The sequence below is a fragment of the Pelobates fuscus genome, chromosome 8 (assembly GCF_036172605.1).
Source record: "Pelobates fuscus isolate aPelFus1 chromosome 8, aPelFus1.pri, whole genome shotgun sequence".
Taxonomy (NCBI): Eukaryota; Metazoa; Chordata; class Amphibia; order Anura; family Pelobatidae; genus Pelobates; species Pelobates fuscus.
In genome coordinates this window covers 101,020,764-101,046,487 of record NC_086324.1, presented here as the reverse complement: position 1 = coordinate 101,046,487, position 25,724 = coordinate 101,020,764, and the positions used below count along the sequence as shown (strand labels likewise).

Below are 25,724 nucleotides of genomic sequence, written 5' to 3'. Positions count from 1 at the left end.
TTGAGTCAGTTGGGAGAAGGAATTACCCGGCAGCAGGTTGTAGAGTTGGGTAAAACTATGGAGGAAGGTACAGAAAGATAGATTTTACCTGTGAATATTTATCCCCCTGTTCATAGCTATCATCCAGGAGATCAAGTGTGGATTAAAGAGTGGAACAGTATACCGTTAGGGCCTAAGTGGAGGGGTCCTTATGTTGTTCTTTTGTCTACCCCTACAGCAATAAAAGTGGCCGAAGTGACTCCGTGGATTCATCACTCCAGGGTTAAACCAGCAGCAGTAGATTCTTGGCAAGCTACACCAGATCCAGAGAATCCCTGCAAGATCCGGTTAAAGCGCATGACTCAGTCGGAGTAACGAGGAGATATTGGGATTACAAGTGTGTTTAAAGAGATCAGTAAGTGAGTGTTTTGTCGGCCATAATAAAGCCAGACCACTCACCCACGTGACATAGCCAGGGTGTCTCGAAGGGACCTCTGTGAAGGGAAGAGAGGACCTGCAGAACTCCATTCCTTGCAGCCCTTACATCCTGGAAGCTGAGGTGCCATCGCACAGACGAAGACTGAGGATGAAGACGTCGAAAGAAGTGCTCTTGATAATGTGTATTTTTATGTTTTTTTATTATTCAGGAAGGTAGAGGTACCGACACACCTAGCTGTGAGGTTTGCATTAAGACTACTATAACAGGTAATCATATTTCCCAGACCCTAATTTGGCATTCACAATATGAATGTAAAGGATATGTATCAAGGTGTAGATACTTAGGTATAGAGTATAGTGTATGCCATTTAGGAGTAGGCGAACCTAAGTGCTTCAATCCAGAGTATCAACCCCGTACAATTTGGTTGACCCTCCGGAATGGAGACTCACAGGGGACCCTAATAAATAAAACAGTATTAGAAACCGTACATTCTTCGGGTGTTCTGCTATTTGATGCATGTAAGGCGATATCAAGTGGTAGAAAACCGTGGAATGTATGCGGGGATCTTAAGTGGGAGAGAACGTATGGGTCTAACGATAAGTATATTTGTCCCAGTAGTAAAAATAAATACGTAAGTCCAAAATGCCCAGATAGGGATTATAATTATTGCCCACATTGGTCTTGTGTGGGGTGGGCAACTTGGGGACAGACAGTAGATAAGGATATGATTGTTACTAAGTTGCCTACCAAACCGTATTGTAAGTCTATGGAGTGTAACCCAGTCCATATACTTATTAATAATCCTGAACAGTTTATAGATAGGTTCGGAAACTTATTTGGGTTCCAGATATATGGGACGGGTTTGGATCCTGGGACAATATTATTTATAGGGATAGAGACCGATACCGTAGCATCCCAAACTCATCAGGTTTTCCATTCTTTTTATGAAGAGATGAGTGTAGAAAATAAGATTCCCCATAATGCTAAGAACCTGTTTATTGATCTAGCCGAGAGTATTGCTGGTAGTCTTAATGTGACCAACTGCTATGTGTGTGGAGGTACTAATATGGGAGACCAATGGCCCTGGGAAGCAAAGGAGGTAATGTATTCTGGTTCTGAGACAATTGATTATCAAATGAGTGTTAGAGGTAAATCTGAGTGGCGATTAAAGACCTCCATTATAGGTTATGTTTGCATAGCAAGAAAAGGAATAATGTTTAACACATCTGTAGGAGAACTAACTTGTCTAGGGCAAAAAGCTTATGATGATACTACAAAGAATACAACCTGGTGGTCGGCTTCAAATGTCTCAGAACCACCTAACCCGTTTGCAAGTTATGCCAATTTAAAGGACGTGTGGTTTGATCTATCACATCTAGTTGGAAAGCCCCAGCAAATTTGTACTGGATCTGTGGTAAGAAGGCCTATTCGGAGTTACCACAGGACTGGGAAGGGGCATGTGTGTTAGGTATGCTCAAACCATCCTTCTTCTTGTTGCCTATTGAAACAGGAGAGACTTTGGGAGTTAAAGTATATGAAGTGAATCATAGGAAGAAAAGGGGACCCCTAGAGATAGGTACCTGGGAAGATAATGAATGGCCTCCCCAGCGTATCATAGATTATTATGGGCTGGCCACTTGGGCAGAAGATGGTACTTTCGGATATAGAACCCCAATATATATGCTCAACCGCATTATAAGATTACAGGCAGTGGTTGAGATAATTACCAATGAGACATCACAAGCGCTCAATCTCCTAGCGAAACAGAATACTAGGATGAGGACAGCCGTTTACCAAAATAGATTAGCCTTGGATTACCTATTGGCAGTAGAGGGAGGTGTATGTGGGAAGTTTAACCTAAGCAATTGTGGTCTTCAAATAGATGATGATGGGCAAGCAATAGCTGAGCTTACTAGCCATATGGTTAAACTAGCGCATGTGCCTACCCAGGTATGGAAAGGGTATAATCCATGTAGTTGGTTTGGTAATTGGTATGAGCAGTTTGGAGGACTTAAGGCATTGGTAGGTGGAGTCATGCTAATTTTGATGCTGTGCCTTCTCCTACCATGTCTGATTCCTTTGGTAGTTAGGTCTGTGCAGAGCATTATAGAGAATATAGCAGAGAGAAAGGCTGCTGCACAGATAATGGCTATATATAGGTATGAGGCTCTAAATCAGGGAGAACTAGTACAGGAAGAGGAATGTTGAGGGATTCATATCGTTAGGGAGTCGCAAGGTCTGGTCTGGTTCATAGCAACCTGAGGTGTAAGCAAACTATGGTTAAGTGATGCATCTGGAATTGTGAAATATCAGAAGCATCAAAGGGGGGAATGTGGTGCAATCTCAGTAAAAATAAATTTACTAGGACAAGATTGCCACATGGTATGTGCATTTGCATATGTTGATGTACCAGTTAAGTCAGTTACACGTAGCTAAGATACAATCAGTAGTGTAAGGTGCATAAGTAGGAATACAGGATATACGAGTATTTCCCCTCCTCCATTGTGCTGGGCAAGCCATGTGGTCAAACTGGATTTTAGTCTCCATTCGGTTGATTAGATAAGAGTATGTGTAGGTTGAACTGATTATGGGAGGAGCTACATGCCTATATAAGGGACCTACACTGTATGATCAGGACTCAGACTTTGCTGTTTTTTGGTGACATTAGTCCCTCTGAGTCCCGATCGGTGAACCAAATAAAGAATTTCTTCCTTCCTGACGAAACCTGTGTCCATCTCTCTGTGCTTGGCTTCCGTCAGTTTCTCCGGTATCAATATAATTAAAAGTTGATCAACCAATTAATTAAGCTCACCAGCTCCTTAAGAAACATGGCAAAAGAAAGCAGTCCATGACATATACATCAAATAACAGAAATGGGATAGAAGAAATCCCTATATAATATCAAACATAAGAGGTCTCAAAAAAGTGTACACCCCTCTATCATGACAGGAGGTCTATCAAGGTAGCCACACACAGAGCAAAACTCCACTCAGAGTGTATATAACACCGATAATACTAGAAATAAATCCCCTCTAAAATAAAAAAATTTATAATCCTAAGCTTATGGTACAGTACCCAATATGTTCCTCCATTCCAGCAGTCCGATGTACCCACGGCAGACCAAGTCCCCTATGCGCATGTCCCACAACTACATCACTTCCACAACTACGGAAGCCCGGCGCATGCGCGGTGTGATGTGCCGTCCGCGTATGTGCCTTATTTGCCGGTTGTGCCCGTGCCCAGGTAATTGTGGAAGTGCTGGGTGGGCAGGACGGCTCATGGTGCATAGGGGGATCGGTCTGCCGTAGATGCATCGGACCGCCGGAATGGAGGAACATATTGGGTACTGTACCATAAGCTTAGTATTATTAATTTTTCTTTTTTTTAGGGGGGGGGGGGGGGGTATTTCTAGTACTATGGGGTTATGGTGGAGTTTTGCCCTCAGTGTGTGGCTACTTTGATAGACCTCCTGCCATGAGAAGGGTGTACACTTTTTGAGACCTCTTCTGTTTGATCTAATATATGTATTTCTTCTTTCCGCTTTCTGTTATTTTATGTATATGTCATGGACTGCTTTCTTTTGCCATGTTCCTTAAGCAGCTGGTGAGCTTAATTAATAGGTTGATCAACCTTTCATTCTATTATTGTGTGTTTGAATGAATTGTGTAATTTCACATTAATCAATGGTGTATATAAACGTTCACTTACTGATGTGGTGTTAGCGTGATAAAGACCTGGGTAAACATTGCTGTGTCTATTAAATATGCTTGAAATTATCACAGCGAGTGCCTGAGGTTTTTTCCTTTTGATATCAGCACCCTGTGGTTTATTTGATTGAGTGTGACCCTCTTTTTTCTACTGGTACATTAAACAGCTGTGTCACATTCAGTAGTCATATTTTGCAAAGACTCCAGATGGTGGCATTACCACTTGGGGTGTGGTGATCCAGGAGTGTCGCCTTCTTTGATATTCAGCTCCTTTCGCTTCAACTGCCAGGAGTCTACGTCAGTGCTCTGGTCTAAATAAGGAGGATCCAGCAAGGAGATACCACGGGGACCTCCATAGATATTGAATCATGATGAGCAAGACAATGTCTTTTTCCCACAGTGGTCGTTAGCGACAAAACGTAACAACGCTACCTATGGCTCTTGTCAAGTTTTACCAAGTTAGTAATTTTACATAAAACAAAGTATAAGTATATCTTATCATATATTTTGACTGTGTTGGAATTTCAATGAAATTGGCATTTAGCCACTTAAACAGTATGCAGAGATCAAGAATCAATAGGTCTTTCTAAAAATCCAAAAAATACTTCTTTGTAAAGTAAAAAGACAAAAAACAAACGCATTTCACATTTGGTACATACAAAACATCAAACAAACACTGTAATGCTCTACCGGCATTAGAATTCTACTTAATCCCCTATAGTGATAGCCCACCAAATATTGCTTGTACAAAACTGAGTGTGTTGGGATTTCCTTTATAAGGGTGCATCAGATATTCTTATGAAAAGGTGGTCTCCCCTTTTCAGGGGGTTTTCGGGGGTTCCTAAACCTATGATGTTATGAACAAAAGTGTTTGTATTGTATTCAAACACATGTGGTCTTACCTTTTTCTCATTTGCTTGTCTTTCCTCTCGACGCTTCTCAAACTCTTCAAAGGAAATTTTACCTTCCAGGTAATCAATAAGTTCAGGACTGAAGCCAGACATCTTCGTTTTGTAGTATCATATCAAAGATTGATAAGATAAGCAAAACATTTCCATTTGTTCTAGAAAAAAAAAAAGGAAAAAAAGCTTTAATAGACTCCACCAAATAATTCTAAAAATAAATAAATACAGAATACGTTCTTATTTATTATTAAGAGGGGCTGTGAAAAAAAGTTTTCCATGCATCTTTCAGAAGAAGTCTTTTAACTTTATTTCTTTTAAATGATTTTTAATCATCGAGTTTAAAGTCAATAATCTAATTAATATATGATTATGATATGAATTAAAGTAGGATCTAGAACACAAAAGGTAGAAACACAAATGTCTACATGACACTTATAGTATTTGCTTGTTATACATTTGCTAGCTATTCCTGCTAGCTTTGCCGGTCATTTAACAGAAAAAATAACAGTGAATTTAAAAAGGTATTGGTAAAAACACAGCTTTCTAATGCCATAACCAAGATGTACCCACTGAGAATCCTTCTGTTACTCCCGACCTCTCAATCTTTTTCTCAATGACACAGGAATAGCCCTAAAGGCTGGGAATTGGATAACAGGTGTGGAGAGGGAATTCTTTTTTTTTTTTTTATTCTTTATTTTTGCAGTGCATATATTAATCACAGGCATACATTTGGTACCCCAACGGCAATCCATATGCAGGTTTCAAGACATTAGTTACAGTGGGGAATAGAGAAACAATGCACTTTTTTTTTTTTTTTTTTAATTCTTTATTTTTGTCGTGCAGGTGATTACAAAGCATAAACATACGCCACAACAGCGTGCATGAATAGTTAAACATTGGATTAGCAGTGGCATGAGTGGTTTGCACATTTTTGTTTTAAAAAGAAAATAAGCTGTTCAACAATATTAGGTAAGCTTACAATCGTTAGGCTAGACAAGCTAGTGTGTGGTTCAGTCACGTTTAAGGTTGAGTGAAATGTATAATAAATGAGAGTATCTAACTATTAAACCTCGTTTTCACGTTATGGCAGGCTAAGCTAGGCATGTGTAGAACAATTTTAGTTGCGCTTAAGATATGGAGTCGGCTGGTCGTTTAGGTGTATGTCTTCGTAGCGCATTACAAACAAAATAAAATAAAAAAGGAGATTAGAGTAAGTAATAAACGTTAACAAACAATGAGTTATTACGGAACTAGTTTAAGAGGTAATCAGGAGTTGGAGCTCGGGTAATACGGTGCCGTTGCTCACTGTGCCCCAACAATAATCGTCAGTGTTCTGAGTGGCAAGGTAAAACAGTGTTAAGGCATGTATCATGCTTGAGATATAATATGGGTTAGTCTGGCGTGGAGTAAAATGGGTGAACTGCTTGGGCATTGCTCAATTGCTTAAGAACCTGCTAAAGAAGGATACATTCTGAATAAGGTACCATGCTAAATAAGGCACGGTTGCATTTGCTATATACTAGACATATTAAACATACTTGCGTCGGACATAATAACTCTTAGTTTCTTTGGTGTTCACGCCATATAGTATTATTACAGTAAATAATGCTAGGCTAAGTACTGGTCGTACATGTGACTATAGGTGCATTGCACCTTTTCATAGTGCAACACAATTCTGTAGGGTAGTATAAGGCTTATGTGTGCGCATGGAACAGAGTTAGTAAATCAATTGTATGTTATAATATAAGTTTGTGGGTTATCTGCTTTGCACTGGGAGATACAACATATAAAACGTAAATAAGAGTCGCAGTGGCAATAACTGTTGAAGTAAAAAGTTACTGGTAACGGTCTGTCGCAGCGGCAGCAACTGAAGAAAAGATTTGTAGTCACTGGATGTGAGGAGTCCACATAGCGATGGCTGTAAGCGTGCCCTCTAAATGCAGGAGTAATATGTCCACCTGAGGGGCGCTGAGATAGGCCCTTTAGCCGATACCCAGTGCCTGGGCATGTTTCTTGCCGTCAGTGCTTGGCTCTCGGTGATGCTTGGTGACATTTCTGCCCCAGATTTTCAGGGGGCCTGAGCCCGATGTGGGTACAGTCTCTGTGCCCCTGCTGAGCTGGTCCAGCTTTTCTAGGTAAAGAGTGGAGTCCTTGCTAGCTTTGCAGGGGAGGCTTGTGGGGTGCCACCCAGGTCCCTTCAGCAGTGCGGGTTTACGTTGCTGGGCTAAGTGTGGGGTCCGGGGGGTTCCCTGTGCTAGTCGGGATTGTGAGCTGTAGTGCTCGGGATGGCTACCACGGCGGTGCCCTGCCTGTAACTGTGGTGTTATCACCCTCCATGTAGGTCTTTGCTTACTTTGTCGCCTATGGGCTGCTTTGGGGGTGCGAGGGAGGGTCCGGCCTATTAGGCGCCGGGTTGCCGGGCGGATCCATGCCTCCACTACCTTGATCGCCACCTTGAAGGCCTGTCTTCGGGCATAAAGTCGTGACCACAGTTTGGTATACAGCTTATTGTAGAGCTCCTCCGTGTTCTCGGGCGGTAGGTGAAGTGTGCGGCGCCTTGCAGGCCGCATCTCTCCCTCCTGGCTAAGTTGCAGAGCCGAAGTGTGCTTGTCCGCCATTTTGGAGGCCCCCGCTCCCGTGCTGCTGACATGGGCTACAGGCTTGTTCGGAGATTGCCGGGTGCTAGGTTCTCCGTCTGACAGGGATCGGGATATCCCCCGCCGATCCATAGGGGGGGGGGGGGAAGGTTTCGTTCCCAGCTTACTAGTGTCTGGGTGCGTCTGGCGGGAAAGCGGCCGCCTTTCTCCGCCTCCTCCTCCGGTAGGCCTCAGTCCGCAAATGCGGTGCCCGGGGGACCCCAGCGCCGTGTTCAACATCTTCGGGTTCAGGTCGACTGCCCCGGTCCAATGAGCCCACTTACAGGAGGGTGAGCGCACTTTATTTCGGTTTAGTTGTGGTTTTCGTGCTTTTTTGTCAGGAGCTGTTGCAGAGCACGTCTGCCCTGCTCGCTGGTCAGACTCCGCCCCCACTTTTTTTTTTTTATGTATACATACGGTTTGACATCAGGTTGGAAATAAACATGGTTTAAGAATAACTTGCTCATTCTTGCAATATGACATGTCAAAATAATTATGCATTTAACTTCGATAATCATAGATGAGCACACTGTTGCTCATATTGAAAATTGCAGGCCTCTTGTAGAACATAGGAGGAAAAAATAAGAACAAAAGGGAAAATAGCAATATAGTCAAACATTGTACGTTTGTGACAGATTAACCCCTTAAGGACCGAGGACGGTTCAGGACCGTCATCGGCATTTTTGCATTGCCGACCGAGGACGGTCCTGAACCGTCCTAACGGTCCAATGTACTTACCCGATCGCCGTCGTTCCCCCGGCGGCGATCGGCGGTGCTCCCGTTGTGGGGAGACTGCCTGCAGCCCAGACAGTCTCCCCATGGCGGATTAGGACCCCTGTGGCCATGTGATCGCCCAACAATAGGTGTCCATGTCTCTGCCTGCAGGGGGACTGTCTGTGCTGACAGGCAGTCTCCCTGCTTAGTGTAAAATCATAAAAAAAATAAAGTTTAAAGTTAATAAATAAAAATTATAATTATATATGTGTATATATATATATATGATATATAGACGTATATTATATATATATATAATATACGTCTAAATATCATATATATAATGTCATACTAAGTGTATTTTTATATTAATATGTACATATATTAATATAAAAATACTTATAATTAAATTACACACGTGTATATATATAATATATAATAACTATATATATTGTGTATATATTATTATAAACTACAAATAATAAGTAATTTAAATTAAACTAAAAAAATTAAAAATAATAATAAAAATTAAAAAAAAAATTATATATCTATACGAAATTTTATTCTAACTGTATTTTGATATTAATATATATATATTTATATCAAAATACACTTAGAATGAAATTGTATATATATCTATGTATATATAAATAAATAAAAAGAATACGAACTATTCATATGTCCATATACAAAATTACATAAATAATTATATAAATATACACGTAGACTTCAAATGTATAAATATGCATATATATTTAAATTCTATGTGCATATTTATGTAATATTTTTACATAATTAAGTTATTTTATTGATTGCAATTTAAGGGACCTGCCTGCCAACCCAGGCCGAAAGTTCAGAGAATTTAATTTGCTATCACTGTATTTTACCCTGTAACGTTCTACGACACCCTAAAACCTGTACATGGGGGGTACTGTTTTACTCGGGAGACTTCGCTGAACACAAATATTAGTGATTCAAAACAGTAAAACATATCACAGCGATGATATTGTCAGTGAAAGTGACTTTTTTTGCATTTTTCACACACAAACAGCACTTTTACTGATGATATAATTGTTGTGATACATTTTCCAGTTTTGAAACACTAATATTTGTGTTCAGCAAAGTCTCCTGAGTATAACAGTACCCCCCATGTACAGGTTTTATAGCGTTTTTGAAAGTTACAGGGTCAAATATATGGGTCATATTTTTACATTGAAAATGGCCAGGTTGGTTACGTTGCCTTTGAGAGCGTATGGTAGCCCAGGAATGAGAATTACCCCCATGATGGCATACCATTTGCAAAAGTAGACAACCCAAGGTATTGCAAATGGGGTATGTACAGTCTTTTTTAGTAACCACTTAGTCACAAACACTGGCCAAAATTAGCGTTCAATTTAGTTTTTTACTTTTTTCACACACAAACAAATATGAACGCTAACTTTGGCCAGTGTTTGCGACTAAGTGGCTACTAAAAAAGTCTGGACATACCCCATATTGAATACCCTGGGTTGTCTACTTTAAAAAAAATATGTACATGTGGGGTGTTATTTAGCGATTTATGACAGATAATAGTGTTACAATGTCACTATTGATACATTTTAAAAATATAGGTTTTGAAACCTCAATATCCTACTTGTACCTATAGCCCTATAACATGCAAAAAAATTGCAAAAAGCATGTAAACACTGGGTATTTTTAAACTCAGGACAAAATTTTGAATCTATTTAGCAGTTTTTTTCATTCGCTTTTGTAGATGAGTAAAATATTTTTTACATAAAAGTCAAAAAACATGTATTTTTTTAAATTTTTCATCATATTTTTTCATTTTTTAAAAATTAAATTACATGAGATTATATAAATAATGGTATGTAAAGAAAGCCCCTTTTGTCCTGAAAAAAACAATATATAATTTGTATGGGAACAGTAAATGAGAGAGCGGAAAATTACAGCTAAACACAACCACCACAAAAGTGTCAAAAAGATGCCTGGTCGCAAATGTACAACATCGCAAAAAAAGTCCGGTCCTTAAGGGGTTAAAGCTAGACACATTAATTGTGAGACCCCATTAGCAGTGCAAGTATACATCTCGCCAAAAATCTCTAATATGACCTGCTAAGATGAGTATGCGTGGGACCATTGGGTCTGCCTATAAATGGGGTGTAACGACTGGCATAACTGGGCGGTAAGTAATCATGCTGTGACTTAGCGTTAAGTACACTACCCGATTTAAAGTACCGTTTATGATTAAAGCTGCCTAGTTACTACAGTATAATAATGATCGGTAAGAACATCGCTTAAGATGCGTTAGCGTATCCAGCAACTGCACAGCTCAGCAACAGTATGTGGCAGGAGAAAAGGATGCGCAATAAATGCTGCAAAAGATAAAAACAAAAAACTTGTTGGACTAGGTGGAAAGACAAAAAAGAATATTGACTAGGTGACTTATACGTGTAACAGTTATATACACGAGTGGGTTGAAATATTTGAGCGCTAACGGGGCTTGCTAGGCAGGTTGATAATAAGATTTACTGAGAAGACATGCCTCACTGCGCAAGTTCTGTCTAGTTTATATTAACTGGACTCAATGATAATTATGTGCGAGTAACGCTACACAATCTTGGCTCTGAGAGATTTTCATAGGAATAACACGAACTCAATAAAAACATAGACATCGCTTATAGTAAACTGGTTGACAGTCTTATCTGGGCCCTAAGGGAGTCGCAGTAGGTATCCCAGCAGGTTCCGTGTGGTTTATGCTGCTTGGATCCGCTGCAGGAGGGTCGCCTGTACTGCTTCCGTGTGGCTGACAGTCTTTTTTAATAGGGCGTTCAGCCGATGCCCTGGCTGGGCGTCATGTAAGCAGTGTCTCTGTCCGTTCGGGATCGGTAAGTGGGTTGGTGGGGTGGGTTGGTCGTGCCTTGTTGCTGGTGTGTGCTGATGTCCAGGGGGTTGCTTTCTGTGTTCCACTCAGGGCCTCCTCCATGTTGCAGCCATTTTCCCCTCAGATGAGGGTCAGGGTGCTGTGACATGTGTATTGCCTTCCTGGGTTTGGGCTTTGGCACCAAGGGGCCCCTTCTGCTTTGTTTAACGTGGATGGTTTGCCTGAAGCTCGTGTTTGGGTTACTCTGCTGCCAGTGAGGCTTACTCGCCTTCCGCTGTGTTGCTTGGGAGTCCTGGCGCTGAGTCACCGGCCGTCTGGTCGGCCGCGGTTTCTGCGTGAACGGGTCAGTGCTGCGTGGCTGGGCTGGTTGGTGCAGCCTGCGCTCCAGCTGCTTCCAGAACCGCTCAAAGTGCCCGTTGATCCTTGCCAGGACATCAGATACCGCGTCTGTGGGGCTCTCAGCGCCTGCAGAGTCCGCCATCTTGGGCAAAGCTCTGCGCTCGACTGTCGCTTGCGAGATTTGGTTTGCTTTTTCTCCGCTGGGTGGACCGGGATCTCCTCATCCTGTCGCCTGAGTATCTCTGGGTCGGGAGAGCGGCCATCTCTCCCGCCCGTTGTGTGCTAGGCCGCGCTGACCGTCGTCGTGTCGGCGGGTCTCGAGTGGGTCTTTCACCCTCACCCTGCATGCCCTCAGTGGTAGGGAGCCTGTGGGTATCTTTTGTTGTCGTTTTTGCCCTGAGATACTGCCTTAAGTCGCTTGTTTCAGCTTCGTTGAGCGGGAGCTCCTGAGAGACACGTCTTGTCGCCATGATGGTTAGGCCCCGCCCCCCCCCATATATTTATTTTTAACTATACACTTCTATAAATTCTGCTAGCACAATATTTCGATGGAATGTAATTTAAATTTTAGCACATGTACAGTTTGAACAAAACTCTGTGAAAATGCACACAAAGTCATACATTGTCTTTCTACACAACGTTACAATAAAATTGAAAGCAAAAACAAACCAAAAAAAGAGGTGGGGGGGAGAGGGCAAGGAAAGTGCATGTGCCTTACAAAATGTTACCTACTCTTGTATTATTTAAATTTAGAAAGCGCCAAACTGTTCAGAGTACCATACATATAATAAATGGAAATGCAGTAAAATGTTCATTTTAATAATTTAAAATATAATTATAACTGCCAATTCTCCCAAATTCAGCAGGACAGTCACAGTTTTTGTTCCCCATCATACCATCCCAGACCATTCCCCAAAGGTGCTGGACAAATGTGACATAGGGCATGCACCAGGCTGACTGCACAAGTGCTTCCACAAGCTCCCTGCATTTATGCAGGTACAGTAATGCAATCCAGTTCAACATTGCAATATCGCTCAATATATGTTGTTTTTTTTTGGTTTTTTTTTTTAATCAAATCTGTATTTAAAGAGACACTATAGAGACCCTAAAGAGACCCTGACCACTTCAGCTCAATGAAATGGTCTGGGTGCCAGGTCCCCCAGGTTTTAGCCCTTCAGATTTAAACCTAGCAGTTTCAGAGAAACTTCTATGTTTACATTGCAGGGTTAATCCAGCCTCTAGTGGCTGTCTTCCTGACAGCCGGTAGAGGCGCTTCTGCGACGATGGATTCGAAAATCGCATTCAGCGTGCAGAAAATCCATAGGAAAGCATTGAGAAATGCTTTCCTATGGACTGTATGAATGCGCACGCGCGGCTCTTGCCGTGCATGCGCATTCCGCTCCACTCGGGAGCTGACGTTGGCGGGGGAGAAGAGGTCACCAGCGCTGAGGGAGCCCGGCGCTGGATTAAAGTAAGTAACTGAAGGGGGGGACCTAAGGGTTATATAGTGTCAGGAAAACGAGTTTGTTTTCCTGACACTACAGTGATCCTTCAAACAAACCCCAACTTCTTTGAAGAGTAAATTTAATATATGTTATTAGCTCTCCACTTATATATTGGTAGTGGCTATATCACTTAGTATTCGTTTTAGCTTTGCATGTATTGTAGGGTGCATGAAAGAAAAAAAAAAAAAAAAAAACACACACACACCAACATCACTTTCATATCAATGACGCCTCCCTAAATATATTTTGCATACCACCCCACAAATACACTCCCATCTGACGTATGTAATTAGGGCAAAAGTATTGAGAACTGTTTATCTTCCCAAGGAGTGGGATGTGGCTATGGGAGGTGGTCAGGGCTCTTCAAGGATACATTATGTTACTTAATTTAAAGGAACACTATAGTGCCAGGAAAAACTAATTTTCCTGGCACTATAGAGTCATTAGGTGCCCCCTTCCCTCATGGCCCCCCTCACGCTGGGCTGAAGGGCTTAAAGCAATTAACTTATCCAGCGTGGGCTCCTTCGACGCTGGTGACCTCTCCCTGCCAATGTCAGGTCCCGAGTGGAGCCGAATGCGCATGCGCGGCCAGAGCCCATAGGAAAACATTACTCAATGCTTTCCTATGGGGATCTGAACTCACATTGCGTGAGTTCAATGCGATTTTCACACTGAGAATTGCGGAAGCCCCTTTAGTGGCTGTCGGTGAGACAGCCACTAGAGGCTGGATTAACCCTGCAGTGTAAACATAGCGGTTTCTCTGAAACTGCTATATTTACAGCTGCAGGGTTAAAACTAGGTGGACATGGCACCCAGACCACAAGTATATATATATACCTATAGTGGTCCTTTAAGTAAACCAAAATCTTAAATCATTTATTATAGTGTGCATCTGGAATTACAGTCTTGGCTTAGCATTAAAGGGAAACTCCAGTGCCAGGAAAACGATCTGTTTTCCTGGCACTGGAGGGTCCCTCTCCCTCCCACCCCCCAATCCCCAGTTACTTAAGGGGTGAAAACCCCTTCAGTGACTTACCTGAGGCAGCGGCGATGTCCCTCGTCGCTGTCTCCGCGACGCTCCTCCTCTTCATTGCGTCGGCCGGTGGGCGAGACTGATCTCGCCCACCGGCCGAGGGGACCTAATGCGCATGCGCGGTAATGCCGCGCATGCGCATTACATCTCCCCGTAGGAAAGCATTGAAAAATAATATGGGGTTTTGAGCGACGCTGGAGGTCCTCACACAGCGTGTGACCTCTAGTGGCTGTCTAATAGACAGCCACTAGAGGTGGAATTAACCCTGCAATGTAATTATTGCAGTTCATAAAAAACTGCAATAATTACACTTGCAGGGTTAAGAGTAGTGGGAGTTGGCACCCAGACCACTCCAATGAGCAGAAGTGGTCTGGGTGCCTAGAGTGTCCCTTTAATGCAAAAAAATGAGTAGAGGATACCAAACAAATGGAAGGGGTGTCATACGCTATATCCAAGAACTACACATTTTTCTCCAAAATCTGGGACCCTTGGACCCAATTCCCAAAAACCGACATAAACTGACAACACTGAAGAGAAATTTCCTCATCTCTTTAAGCTCACACAAATATGAAATAAACTCCCTAACTCTATCTCTACACAGCTCCAACAGTTACCGCAAATAGGTAATTAGCTGACAGCCTACTGGAATATCCGAATTATCCAGATGTGTCAGTTCGCTCATTTCATCTTTTCACAATACTGATGTTACTACTTCAACTGTTCAATTAGACTGTATTACAATTGTTAAATCTACAAGATATTCTGTCCGCTATGTATAATCATATGTCGAACTGTAACATGATGTACCATCGTAACATGTCTTTTAGTGTTCTTATACTAATGTCAAAAATCTGTATGCATTGTTTTCTTTTTCTTCATTGGAAACACGAAATAATAAAAAAAAAAAATAACGTGAAAAAATGTATGCCTATATAGTGCAGAAACCAAATTGCTAGTACCAATGCAGGTGCTTCTCGCACTATATTCTAAACGGTTATATATATTTTGTTAAATGGCACCCATAGGCGGCTATACATACATTCAGTAGCAAGAGACAAGGTACTATCCCTCAACTACTAGAATGCAACTGTCATCTATTTTTAGACTAAATCTTGAAGGAGGAAGGATAAATCTTCAGGTAAGTATGAATTTTCTCCAGGATATGTTTATATCAAAGTTAATCTAGAGTTTTAGGAATACAAAGTTGTATTGCCTCAATCGATGGGTGGATTGCCTCAATGCTTTTCCTATGGGGATTTAACGGATGCAGGGTGTCCTCATGCATAATGTGAGGATATCCAGCATCATTTAATTAAGGGACTCAGAGTCCACTAGAATCCAGACAGTCACTGGTAGACAGCCATTTTTATTACTACAACGCAAACATTGCTGGACTAAGGGGGACAGGGAAATTGCACCTAGACCACTTCATTGAGTTGAAGTGGTCTGGGTTCCTATAGTGTCCATTTAAATGTGCAACTAGACGAAGGGTCAGTGAAAGGGTCACTAATAAAGGCTTGTTCTTTTGGAACACTAAAAATAAATTAGTGTATTCATAGTCTACTTTATCCATGTGGGTGGGTTGGTCCTGACCATATCGGTTATATATATGCTTGCTCTTATGAGATTAATCCACTTACTTGGGAAATGCTTCCCTACTGGGACTCTCTGCAAGTCAAGGCTAAATAGGATCCTGGAATGAGACACCTGTGGCAGGGAGGGGTGCAAAACCCAGGGGTTGGCCTAGACCGCTACAATTATAAACAAGGTCAGGAGGGCTGCACTCACCTAAACATGCATTTATTCATGGATTTATTACAGGGTGCTACTGAGACCAAAATACAAAATATACAGATCAGTGCACTCGCTTGTTAACTAAACAGTGATTTCAAATCCTAAAAAGTACTATTTAAAAACACCTCAACTAGGTAAAAAAAAATGGGGGTTTGGTTACACTATATGATCATACACATATATATATATATATATTTTTTTTTTTTTTTTTATTGTTTTGGGTGGTTAAAGCAGGTATATCACAGTAAAATAATATGGTTTCTTGCAATTAGATCCACTTAATGGCCAAACGGTATTGATAAAACAGTTTCCATCGGGGACATACTAAAAGGAATGACAGATTGGAATGCCCATAGACTTTAACAAGGCAGTGGAATGCCCATAGAGAATAATAGAAGTGAAAGGAATGCCCATAGAGAATAATGGAAACAAAATATTTCAATTAGAGATAAAACTATAAGACATATGAAATAAATCTTTTGCTACAATACTCTCCAGATTTTTTAAATTGAGATTAGGTGGGATTATTATTACTTTCTTTGGAATGACAAGGGTGAATGACTAAAGAGAATGCCCATGGACTATAATGGGAGGCAACACAAACTCATTCACATGTAAATCTGTGTTACATAGCAAATTCATCTTTAGCACAGGTGTTCCCCAAATACAGCAGTAGATTGTAAAATTAAAAGTAACTGGGATTATAGCTCTTTTTTATGGAATGACAGTTAAATGATTCAATGGAATGCCCATAGACTATAATGGGAAGCAATATGTGACTTGGAATCTGAACCGTGAAACATATCAAGTAAATCTTTTGCAGGTTACTCTACGAGTTCAGTGGCAATTTTTGAAATTGAGATTAAGTAGGATTTTATAACAAGACACGGAGGCTCATATTGCATATCCCTTTCTTTACTGTCCACAAATAGCAGCAAAGGATACAAACAGAATGAAAAAAGAATGAACATGTGATAACATAGGCCCCTCCCCGCTCAGGTCCCAGTATAACAGGCAGCACTTCCCTTCCATTTCCCTCTTTCTTTGCTGCTCCGACACAAAGTACATGCCATTTTCTCTTCATATTCTCTTGTATACTAATTTTGTTCATTGATATTTTCTCTCATTTATTTGTATTTATTTATCCACTTATTTATTCATTTATTCAGTTTCTTTCTTTTCATTCTGTATTACAGTTTAGTATTTTGTCTCATTGTACCTCTATGTCCATCTGGTTTTTCCATTAGTCTCAGGGCCCAGACCTCCCCTGTCTATGTAGTCTTGTCTCCTGTCTGTATTTTCTGCCCGGGCGCCTTTTTGCGCATTTTGCGTTCTCTCCCTCATGCGGGTGCCGCGAATCCCGCGAGATTTCCGGCGGCCATTTTCAGACATCCTGTCCCTACATTTTAGTGTGTCACTGGTCTGGGCCCTGGTGAGAGCGATTTTTCTTAGTTTCTGTTTAGCTGTTTGGGTGACTAACCCATACATTCTTTTCTATTCCCTATTACTCCTGCTAGTTTCTCAGCATGCCTAAACCCAGACTATCCGCTGGGTCCACTCCCTCTGGGGAGTCTGATACCCCACTCATTAGGACTGAGGCTCCTGTCACCTCAGACATATCGCCTTCTATGGCTGATGGAAATACCCACCCCGGTGGGGCACAGTTTCTAGCGCTACAGCGCTCAGTAACAGACGCCATTATGGCAGCTATGGGGTCTATGTCCTCCACCCTCTCCCACGCCGTTTCACAGGCCCTCTTGCCACATCCTTCAGACGAGCAACTTTCGGGCCTATTGACGCCCCAGGGAGAGGTGTCTAAAGAGGGGTTCAAAAAGGCTACCCGTAAGCCCAAGCATTCCTCTGCCTCCAGAAACACCATGACTGGCGTACCTTCGGTCGCCCCAGAAAGCGTGTCCCATCCACGCAAAAGAGCCTTTCCGCGCCAGGCAGAACGGGCGCGGCTATGGAAATGTGCCAGAGCACAAATTGAGAGCGACACCGACTCAGAAATCGGGTCAAATGAGGAGGCTATGAACAAGTCGGATACCGACTCTGATGCGGATGCCGCCGATGGCGCTCTTGACCTCCTTTCTTCTGCTCAGGCAGAGATGCCCGGAGGCGAGACAGGGACCAGGAACCCCGCGGCTGCGGGGTCCACCCTCGTGGATCCTTCGGGGGTCCCACTCTTCGACCCGGATGACCTACACCATCCGAGGTCGGCAGAGTGGCTCCCGGCTGACCACGTTGCCACATACCTGGAAAATTGGGTCAGAAAACCCTTAAGCAAGGCGGCCCGCAACAAACTGAGGGCAGAGTGTCCTAGGCCTGTGGTGCCCAACAAGGTTTGTGACACTCCAGAGGTAGATCCCAAAATGACCCAGTTCCTCGCTAAAATGGGCTGGAATCCCCGTAAAGGACTGGAGTCCGCATTGAAATCCTGCCAGGACAAGCACCTGGACATATTCGGCCCTTTGGCCAAACTATTTGACTTGGAGGAAGACGCCAGAGCGGAAAACCGCATGTCAACCCTGAAGACCTTAGAGGTTGGGTCCAGAGAGCAATTTGTATTGCTGGGAGTGTAAATACCTCCCTATCTATAGAAAGGCGTAAGGCCATATTATTCAAAATTGTGCCCAAACTGGCCAACCTCGCCCTTACGGAAGCGGGTAAAGACGCCCAAGGACTCCTCTTTGGAGATTCCTTCATAAAAGATTTAGGGCGCTTCTGTAACGGAGCTCTGTGTACTCCGACCGAGTACCCTCCGTTGATGGATGCTCCTAGCGCTTACAGAGGACTCCAAGCACTGCAGACGACACCACAACCACCGCACGCTCCACAACCGCCGTAGCTTAACTGGAGCCGCGCCGTCTTCCTTCCACCCTGGAATGAACCTCCAGCATTCAGGACCGTGTGGGGAAGACCTCTCCCCCAGGAGAGCGTATCCGGAACAAGCTCTTAAAAGAGCTAAGTGATTAAGCTCAGGGGAATATGCAGAGCATAGCAATCCCCAGTGTGATACAGCAATTCCCTCCAATAACGAGACAAGGCTACGTTTTGAAGGGTCAAGAAGAACTGAGGACTGGGACACCCAGCCTGCTTTTTATTACAAAAAGGTACACACAGGACACTCCCAGGGGGAGGTTGAAATTAACCAATCACATACATGGTACCACCACCACGTCTCCTCCCCTCAGATAAACATATAACATAATTATAGCATACAGTAAAAATACAGTTTTCACACATAAACTGTAACTTTAAAACTATACATTCTCCATAAAAATTACATATTCAGACTCCGCATACATCAAACATAAACACTTCCAAAAATCAGCCAAATCCCTCCAGCGGATCAAAAGTTAGCTGGAGGTCCCTTTATGACCGACCGCAAGCACAATTTCCTGCCCAAAACAGTTCCATAGATTTGGGCTGTGCGGCCGGTCAATTTCATGCCGAAAAACGACTAAGTCCCATTTCGAACGGGACTTAGTCTCTGGAGCTGCAAGTTCAGTATGGAAGAAGGTAAGGGTCAGCGGTGTTCGGTAAAATGTGTAGCCGATTTCAGTTCCACAGAATCTTTAGCATACACCGCTGACCGCATTCGACTGAACAAAGATGGCCGCCGCCACGTGCAATTAACCTGCAGTAACCTCACAGCCTGGGAGGTAAATTGCCTGCACACTTTAACTTCTGGGTGGTCCGCCTGTGTGGTACTTGGTTCAGTAAGCCCTATTTACTGAACCAAGTGGGGGAAAGCCAGGAACAAGTTATTTTACAGGTCTGGGGACATAGTCTTAAAGGGGTATTGTTCAGCAAAGTCACAATATGTCCCCAGACGGTTCTTAAAGGGCCATACACACCCAATAAAAGTTAATACGTTTTCAGGGGCACAATCTTCCAGGGGCCATAGTCATGAGGAAGGAGGCTGGCAAATAGGCTTCTCCACAATCCAGGGAAGCAGGGCAATTTTCCATTTAAAGGGCCAGTTACAAATAGCGATTTGTAACAGCTTCGTTGGAGCATTCACGGCTCTGGACAAGGCCCAAGCCTCCATGAGACGAGTATTCCAGGGGCGGGTCTCTACCAGGGCCGGCAGACTCAGGAGCCGTCTGTCCGGCCGCAGCTACCCCCAATCCCGTGGCACGGGAAGAGGCTCCTTCCAACACCATAGCCAGTACCAAGATGCCTCCCGCCCCATGTTTTTTCCGTCCCGCGGACGTCCATGGCGATCCAGAGGCCTTCGGGGTAACCCAAGCTCAAGACGACCATACGGTGAGTTGCCTCATACCACACATTTCTTCTCCGGGTTACGTAGGGGGCAGACCAAAATTTTTTCCCAGCCTGGTCACAAATCACTTCAGACCCCTGGGTACTGAACACTATTCAGGGTTCAATATAGAACTCACCAGCCACCCCATACACATTCCCCCTCCTCGACCGATCCGCCTTTCCCTCCAGGATCGCGGACGGATCGACGAGGAACTTTCAACCCTCCTTCTCAAATGGGCTATAGAACAAGCACCCCCCAACCCCGCAGGTGTACTAAGCAATATCTTCCTGGTGGAAAAGAAAGACGGCCAATTGAGGCCAGTCATAAATTTGCGCCCCCTCAATGCCGTAGTCAGGTACCGCCATTTCAAGATGGAGGGTATTCACCTGCTAAGGGATCTCCTCCTCCACGGAGACTGGCTAGCGAAACTAGACCTAAAAGACGTGTACCTGACAGTGCCGATAGCGGCGGCATCTCGGGACCTCCTACGCTTTTACAGGACTATTAACCTTTACCGTTCTGCTATCTCAGCGATTCACCAAGGTTTCGAGGGCCGCCCCGTGGGACAACACCCCCTAGTGTGCAGACTCCTCAAGGGTTCTAGATTTTCAAGACCACCCAGGCCCCGCTACTCCACGACCTGGGATGTCTCAGTTGTATTGGCTTTCCTCTCATCCTGGCCCGCTAACGCAGGGCTCTCCCTCAAACAGCTGTCTGCCAAATTGGTTTGCCTGCTCTGCCTCATCTCATGCAAGAGAGTCTCGGATGTCAGTGCACTGGACTTCGATGCCAAGTCATATACCCCGGACGGGGTAACTTTCAACATCAGCAGGCGGACTAAGACTTCCATCAAAGCGGTATCATACCCTAGTTTCCCTACCTCTCCTTCACTATGCCCAGTGACCTGCCTTCGCGAATACGAAACTCGCACCAAACCACACCGCTCTACCGTCTCTCCTCAGTTGTTTTTATCTTTCCGTCCTCCTTTTCATCCGGTTTCTAGCACTACCTTGTCACGCTGGGTGAAATGGCTGCTGTCCCAAGCAGGCATTGATACTACGATATTTGGCGCCCATTCAGTCCGGGGGGCATCAGCCTCTTCTATGATGTCGGCAGGCGCACGCTTAGAAGACATTATGAGGACAGCTGACTGGTCTAGGGAGTCTACCTTCCGAGAATTCTACTTTCGGCCGGCCCCACATACATTCGCTGCGGTAATGGATCAGCTTTAAACTTGCAATATGAGCCTCCGTGTCTTATGAAATTACATGATTTTGCTATTACATGACGAAAAGTCATGATTTTATTAAAGACACGGAGGCGAGTATTGTCCCACCCTTTTTGTTGTTCTTACACACTTGTAATAATGTATTTCCCCCCCCCCCCCCGAATTACTCATACCACGACACACTGCATAGTATGGTTCAGTACGGTAAGTGGGGCCATCCTTAGACATTGTTGTTTCAATAATACTGGATATATCAATTGTTTTGTGGGACTGTGCATATGGGGGTCATTTTCTCACCGGTGTAACCTTGAAACTAGTTGCAAGTATCGACTTTAACCTATCGGCTCCTGTTCCTTTATGTCTTCACAGCTTAATCCGGCAAGACAGCAAGCAATGGTCCGGTTTATAGGACTCTTCCCGTTGTTCTCCATCGGTCCTATGGATTCTATGGTCAAGCTTCCCAGTTATTGATGTTCTACCTTCTTCGGTTTTAAGCTTTTACCTTGGGACTTTATTCTCACACTACTCTCGTTCTGGACATTTTACCTTGGTCGCATCTTCAGAAAGAGGGAAATGGAAGGGAAGTGCTGCCTGTTATACTGGGACCTGAGCGGGGAGGGGCCTATGTTATCACATGTTCATTCTTTTTTCATTCTGTTTGTATCCTTTGCTGCTATTTGTGGACAGTAAAGAAAGGGATATGCAATACTCGCCTCCGTGTCTTTAATAAAATCATGACTTTTCGTCATGTAATAGCAAAATCATGTAATTATCATTGTTTTCTATAGAATGACAATGGTGAATGACTAAAGAGAATGCCCATAGACTATAATGGGAGGCAACACAAACTCATTCACATGTAAATCTGTGTTACATAGCAAATTCATCTTTAGCACAGGTGTTCCCCAAATACAGCAGTAGATTGTAAAATTAAAAGTAACTGGGATTATAGCTCTTTTTTATGGAATGACAGTTAAATGATTCAATGGAATGCCCATAGACTATAATGGGAAGCAATATGTGACTTGGAATCTGAACCGTGAAACATATCAAGTAAATCTTTTGCAGGTTACTCTACGAGTTCAGTGGCAATTTTTGAAATTGAGATTAAGTAGGATTATCATTGTTTTCTATAGAATGACAATGGTGAATGACTAAAGAGAATGCCCATAGACTATAATGGGAGGCAACACAAACTCATTCGCAGGTAAATCTGTGTTACATAGCAAATTCATCTTTAGCACAGGTGTTCCCCAAATACAGCAGTAGATTGTAAAATTAAAAGTAACTGGGATTATAGCTCTTTTTTATGGAATGACAGTTAAATGATTCAATGGAATGCCCATAGACTATAATGGGAAGCAATATGTGACTTGGAATCTGAACCGTGAAACATATCAAGTAAATCTTTTGCAGGTTACTCTACGAGTTCAGTGGCAATTTTTGAAATTGAGATTAAGTAGGATTATCATTGTTTTCTATAGAATGACAATGGTGAATGACTAAAGAGAATGCCCATAGACTATAATGGGAGGCAACACAAACTCATTCGCAGGTAAATCTGTGTTACATAGCAAATTCATCTTTAGCACAGGTGTTCCCCAAATACAGCAGTAGATTGTAAAATTAAAAGTAACTGGGATTATAGCTCTTTTTTATGGAATGACAGTTAAATGATTCAATGGAATGCACATAGACTATAATGGGAAGCAATATGTGACTTGGAATCTGAACCATGTAACATATTGTGACAGATCCTTACAAGTTCCTGATGTCTGTTGAAATAATCAAGGGAATTACAGTTTATATCCTCTATTCGTTCCATTTCCTTCGTTCGTATGGTTTGCATGAATCCACTGTGTAAAGTATAGGTGGCTGCCATTTCGGGACTTTACACGTGTTCGCGGTCATCTTGCGCACGAACAGCGGTGTTTACCAGCCATCGTCTGGAACTAAAATCGGCTACGCTACAAGGCGAACACCGCTGAGACCTCTATAACACCGGGAATTCGTGCAACAACTACCGAACGCCCTGCTGTTCGGTAGAAAGACTTAACAAGCTATGGGGATTCAAGCGACCACCGAGATTCGACTGGATGGCACGAATTTCATGTCTTTTCACCGTACGAACGGAGACCGACCGCAAGGCCAAAACTTATGGAACTATTTTCGGCTAGTTGGTCTGTGCGGTCGGTCAAAACTTTGGAACCTTATAACTCCCGAACCATTTGTCCGAATTGACTGATTTTTAGGTATGTTGGTCCCCTGGACAAGGGCTATCTGGGGATACCGGACTTAACGCTGTTTATGGAGATTGAATGTATAATTTTAAAGTTACAGTGTAAGTGTGAAAACTGTATTTTTACTGTATGCTATAATTATGTTATATGTTTATCTGAGGGGAGGAGACGTGGGGGTGGTACCATGTATGTGATTGGTTAATTTAATCCTCCCCCTGGGAGTGTCCTGTGTGTACCTTTTTGTAATAAAAAGCAGGCTGGGTGTCCCAGTCCTCAGTTCTTCTTGACCCTTCAAAACGTAGCCTTGTCTCGTTATTGGAGGGATTTGCTGTATCATGCTGGGGATTGCTATGCTCTGCATAGTCCCCTGAGCTTAATCACTTAGCTCTTTTAAGAGCTTGTTCCAGATACGCTCTGCTGGAGGAGAGGTCTTCCCCACACGGTCCTGGAGGACAGAAACCGATCCAGGGTGGAAGGAAGACGGCGCGGCTCCAGTTAAGCTACGGCGGTTGTGGAGTCTGCGGTGGTTGTGGTGTCGTCTGCAGTGCTTGGAGTCCTCTGTAAGCGCTAGGAGCATCCATCAACGGAGGGTACTCGGTCGGAGTACACGGAGCTCTGTTACAATTATGTTAACTGTTTATCTGAGGGGAGGGGATGTGTGGGTGGTAACCTGTACATGATTGGTGATTTAATGCCTCCCCCTGGGTGTGTTCTTATTGTATGCAACTCTAATAAAAAGCAGGCTGGGTATTCCAGTCCTCAGTTCTTCTTGACCCTTCAAAACGTAGCCTCGTCTCGTTCTTGGAAGGGGATTATTTGGGAATATTACTCTGCTCTTTTTACAGCTGAACCTGACTCTCTCTCTGGATATCGTGTATGGGATTATACCAGCTTTACTTCTCCACAGCAGCTTGCAGGGAAAAGGACGTCTCCAACGGCAGATACCCTCTCTCCACCTGGGTAGCCGTTACATTGGTTGGCAGCAGTCGGATGGTCCTTTTATCCAAGGAGCAAGTGCTGAATGGAGTCTCAGTATGCCAAGCTGAAAAGACCCACACTGAAAGATTTATTGGAGAGTCGTGGTAGGAGTGCCAGTAACAGACCACGGAGAGAGACGATAGCTGACCTGCTGGAGCTGGACGAAATGGATAGGTCCATGGAGGTAACTGAACCTATTGCACATGTCAGCGAAGACGATGTACTTACGGCTATTGTACAGCGGAGACTAGCCTTGTATCCAGAAACATCCACGGAACTAATAAACCAGCTGTTCTGGGACACAAAGGAAGAGATAGAAACTAAGAGGAGACAAGAAACGGAACTGGTATTAGCTAGACAAGCCATTACACATGCAGTTCCTACTCCTCCACCCGCTGCTACAGGGAAGAAAATACAGTTTACTGCGTTTAAAGCTTTTGTAGAAAGTGAGGAAGAAATAGATGGATATTTGGCGGATTTTGAGAGGCAGTGCTCACTACACCAGGTACCACCAGACCAATGGGTCACTATTTTGTCTGGTAAATTGTCGGGCAAGGCCAATAGAAACATAGAATGTGACGGGCCGAATGGTTCTTATCTGCCATCTAGTCTGTCAGTTTTCTAAATACTTTCATTAGTCCCTGGCCTTATCTTATAATTAGGATAGCCTTATGCCTATCCCACGCATGCTTAAACTCCTTTACTGTGTTAACCTCTACCACTTCAGCTGGAAGGCTATTCCATGCATCCACTACCCTCTCAGTAAAGTAATACTTCCTGATATTATTTTTAAACCTTTGTCCCTCTAATTTAAGACTATGTCCTCTTGTTGTGGTAGTTTTTCTTTTTTTAAATATAGTCTCCTCCTTTACTGTGTTGATTCCCTTTATGTATTATAAATGTTTCTATCATATCCCCCCTGTCTCGTCTTTCCTCCAAGCTATACATGTTAAGATCCTTTAACCTTTCCTGGTAAGTTTTATCCTGCAATCCATGAACCAGTTTAGTAGCCCTTCTTTGAACTCTCTCTAAGGTATCAATATCCTTCTGAAGATATGGTCTCCAGTACTGTGTAC

General features: G+C 43.2%; 1 protein-coding gene across 3 annotated transcripts in view; it reads right to left on the bottom strand.

Annotated features, from left to right (window-relative positions):
- Positions 1-25,724, bottom strand: part of GTF3C3 (general transcription factor IIIC subunit 3) — a 189,507-nt gene that overhangs the window by 148,576 nt on the left and 15,207 nt on the right. For all 3 annotated transcript variants that reach the window (XM_063430190.1, XM_063430191.1, XM_063430193.1), the window contains exon 2: positions 5,028-5,188. In XM_063430190.1, the coding sequence (XP_063286260.1) occupies positions 5,028-5,129 (102 nt within the window). In that variant the 5' untranslated portion in view covers positions 5,130-5,188. The remainder of the gene's footprint in view (positions 1-5,027; positions 5,189-25,724) is intronic.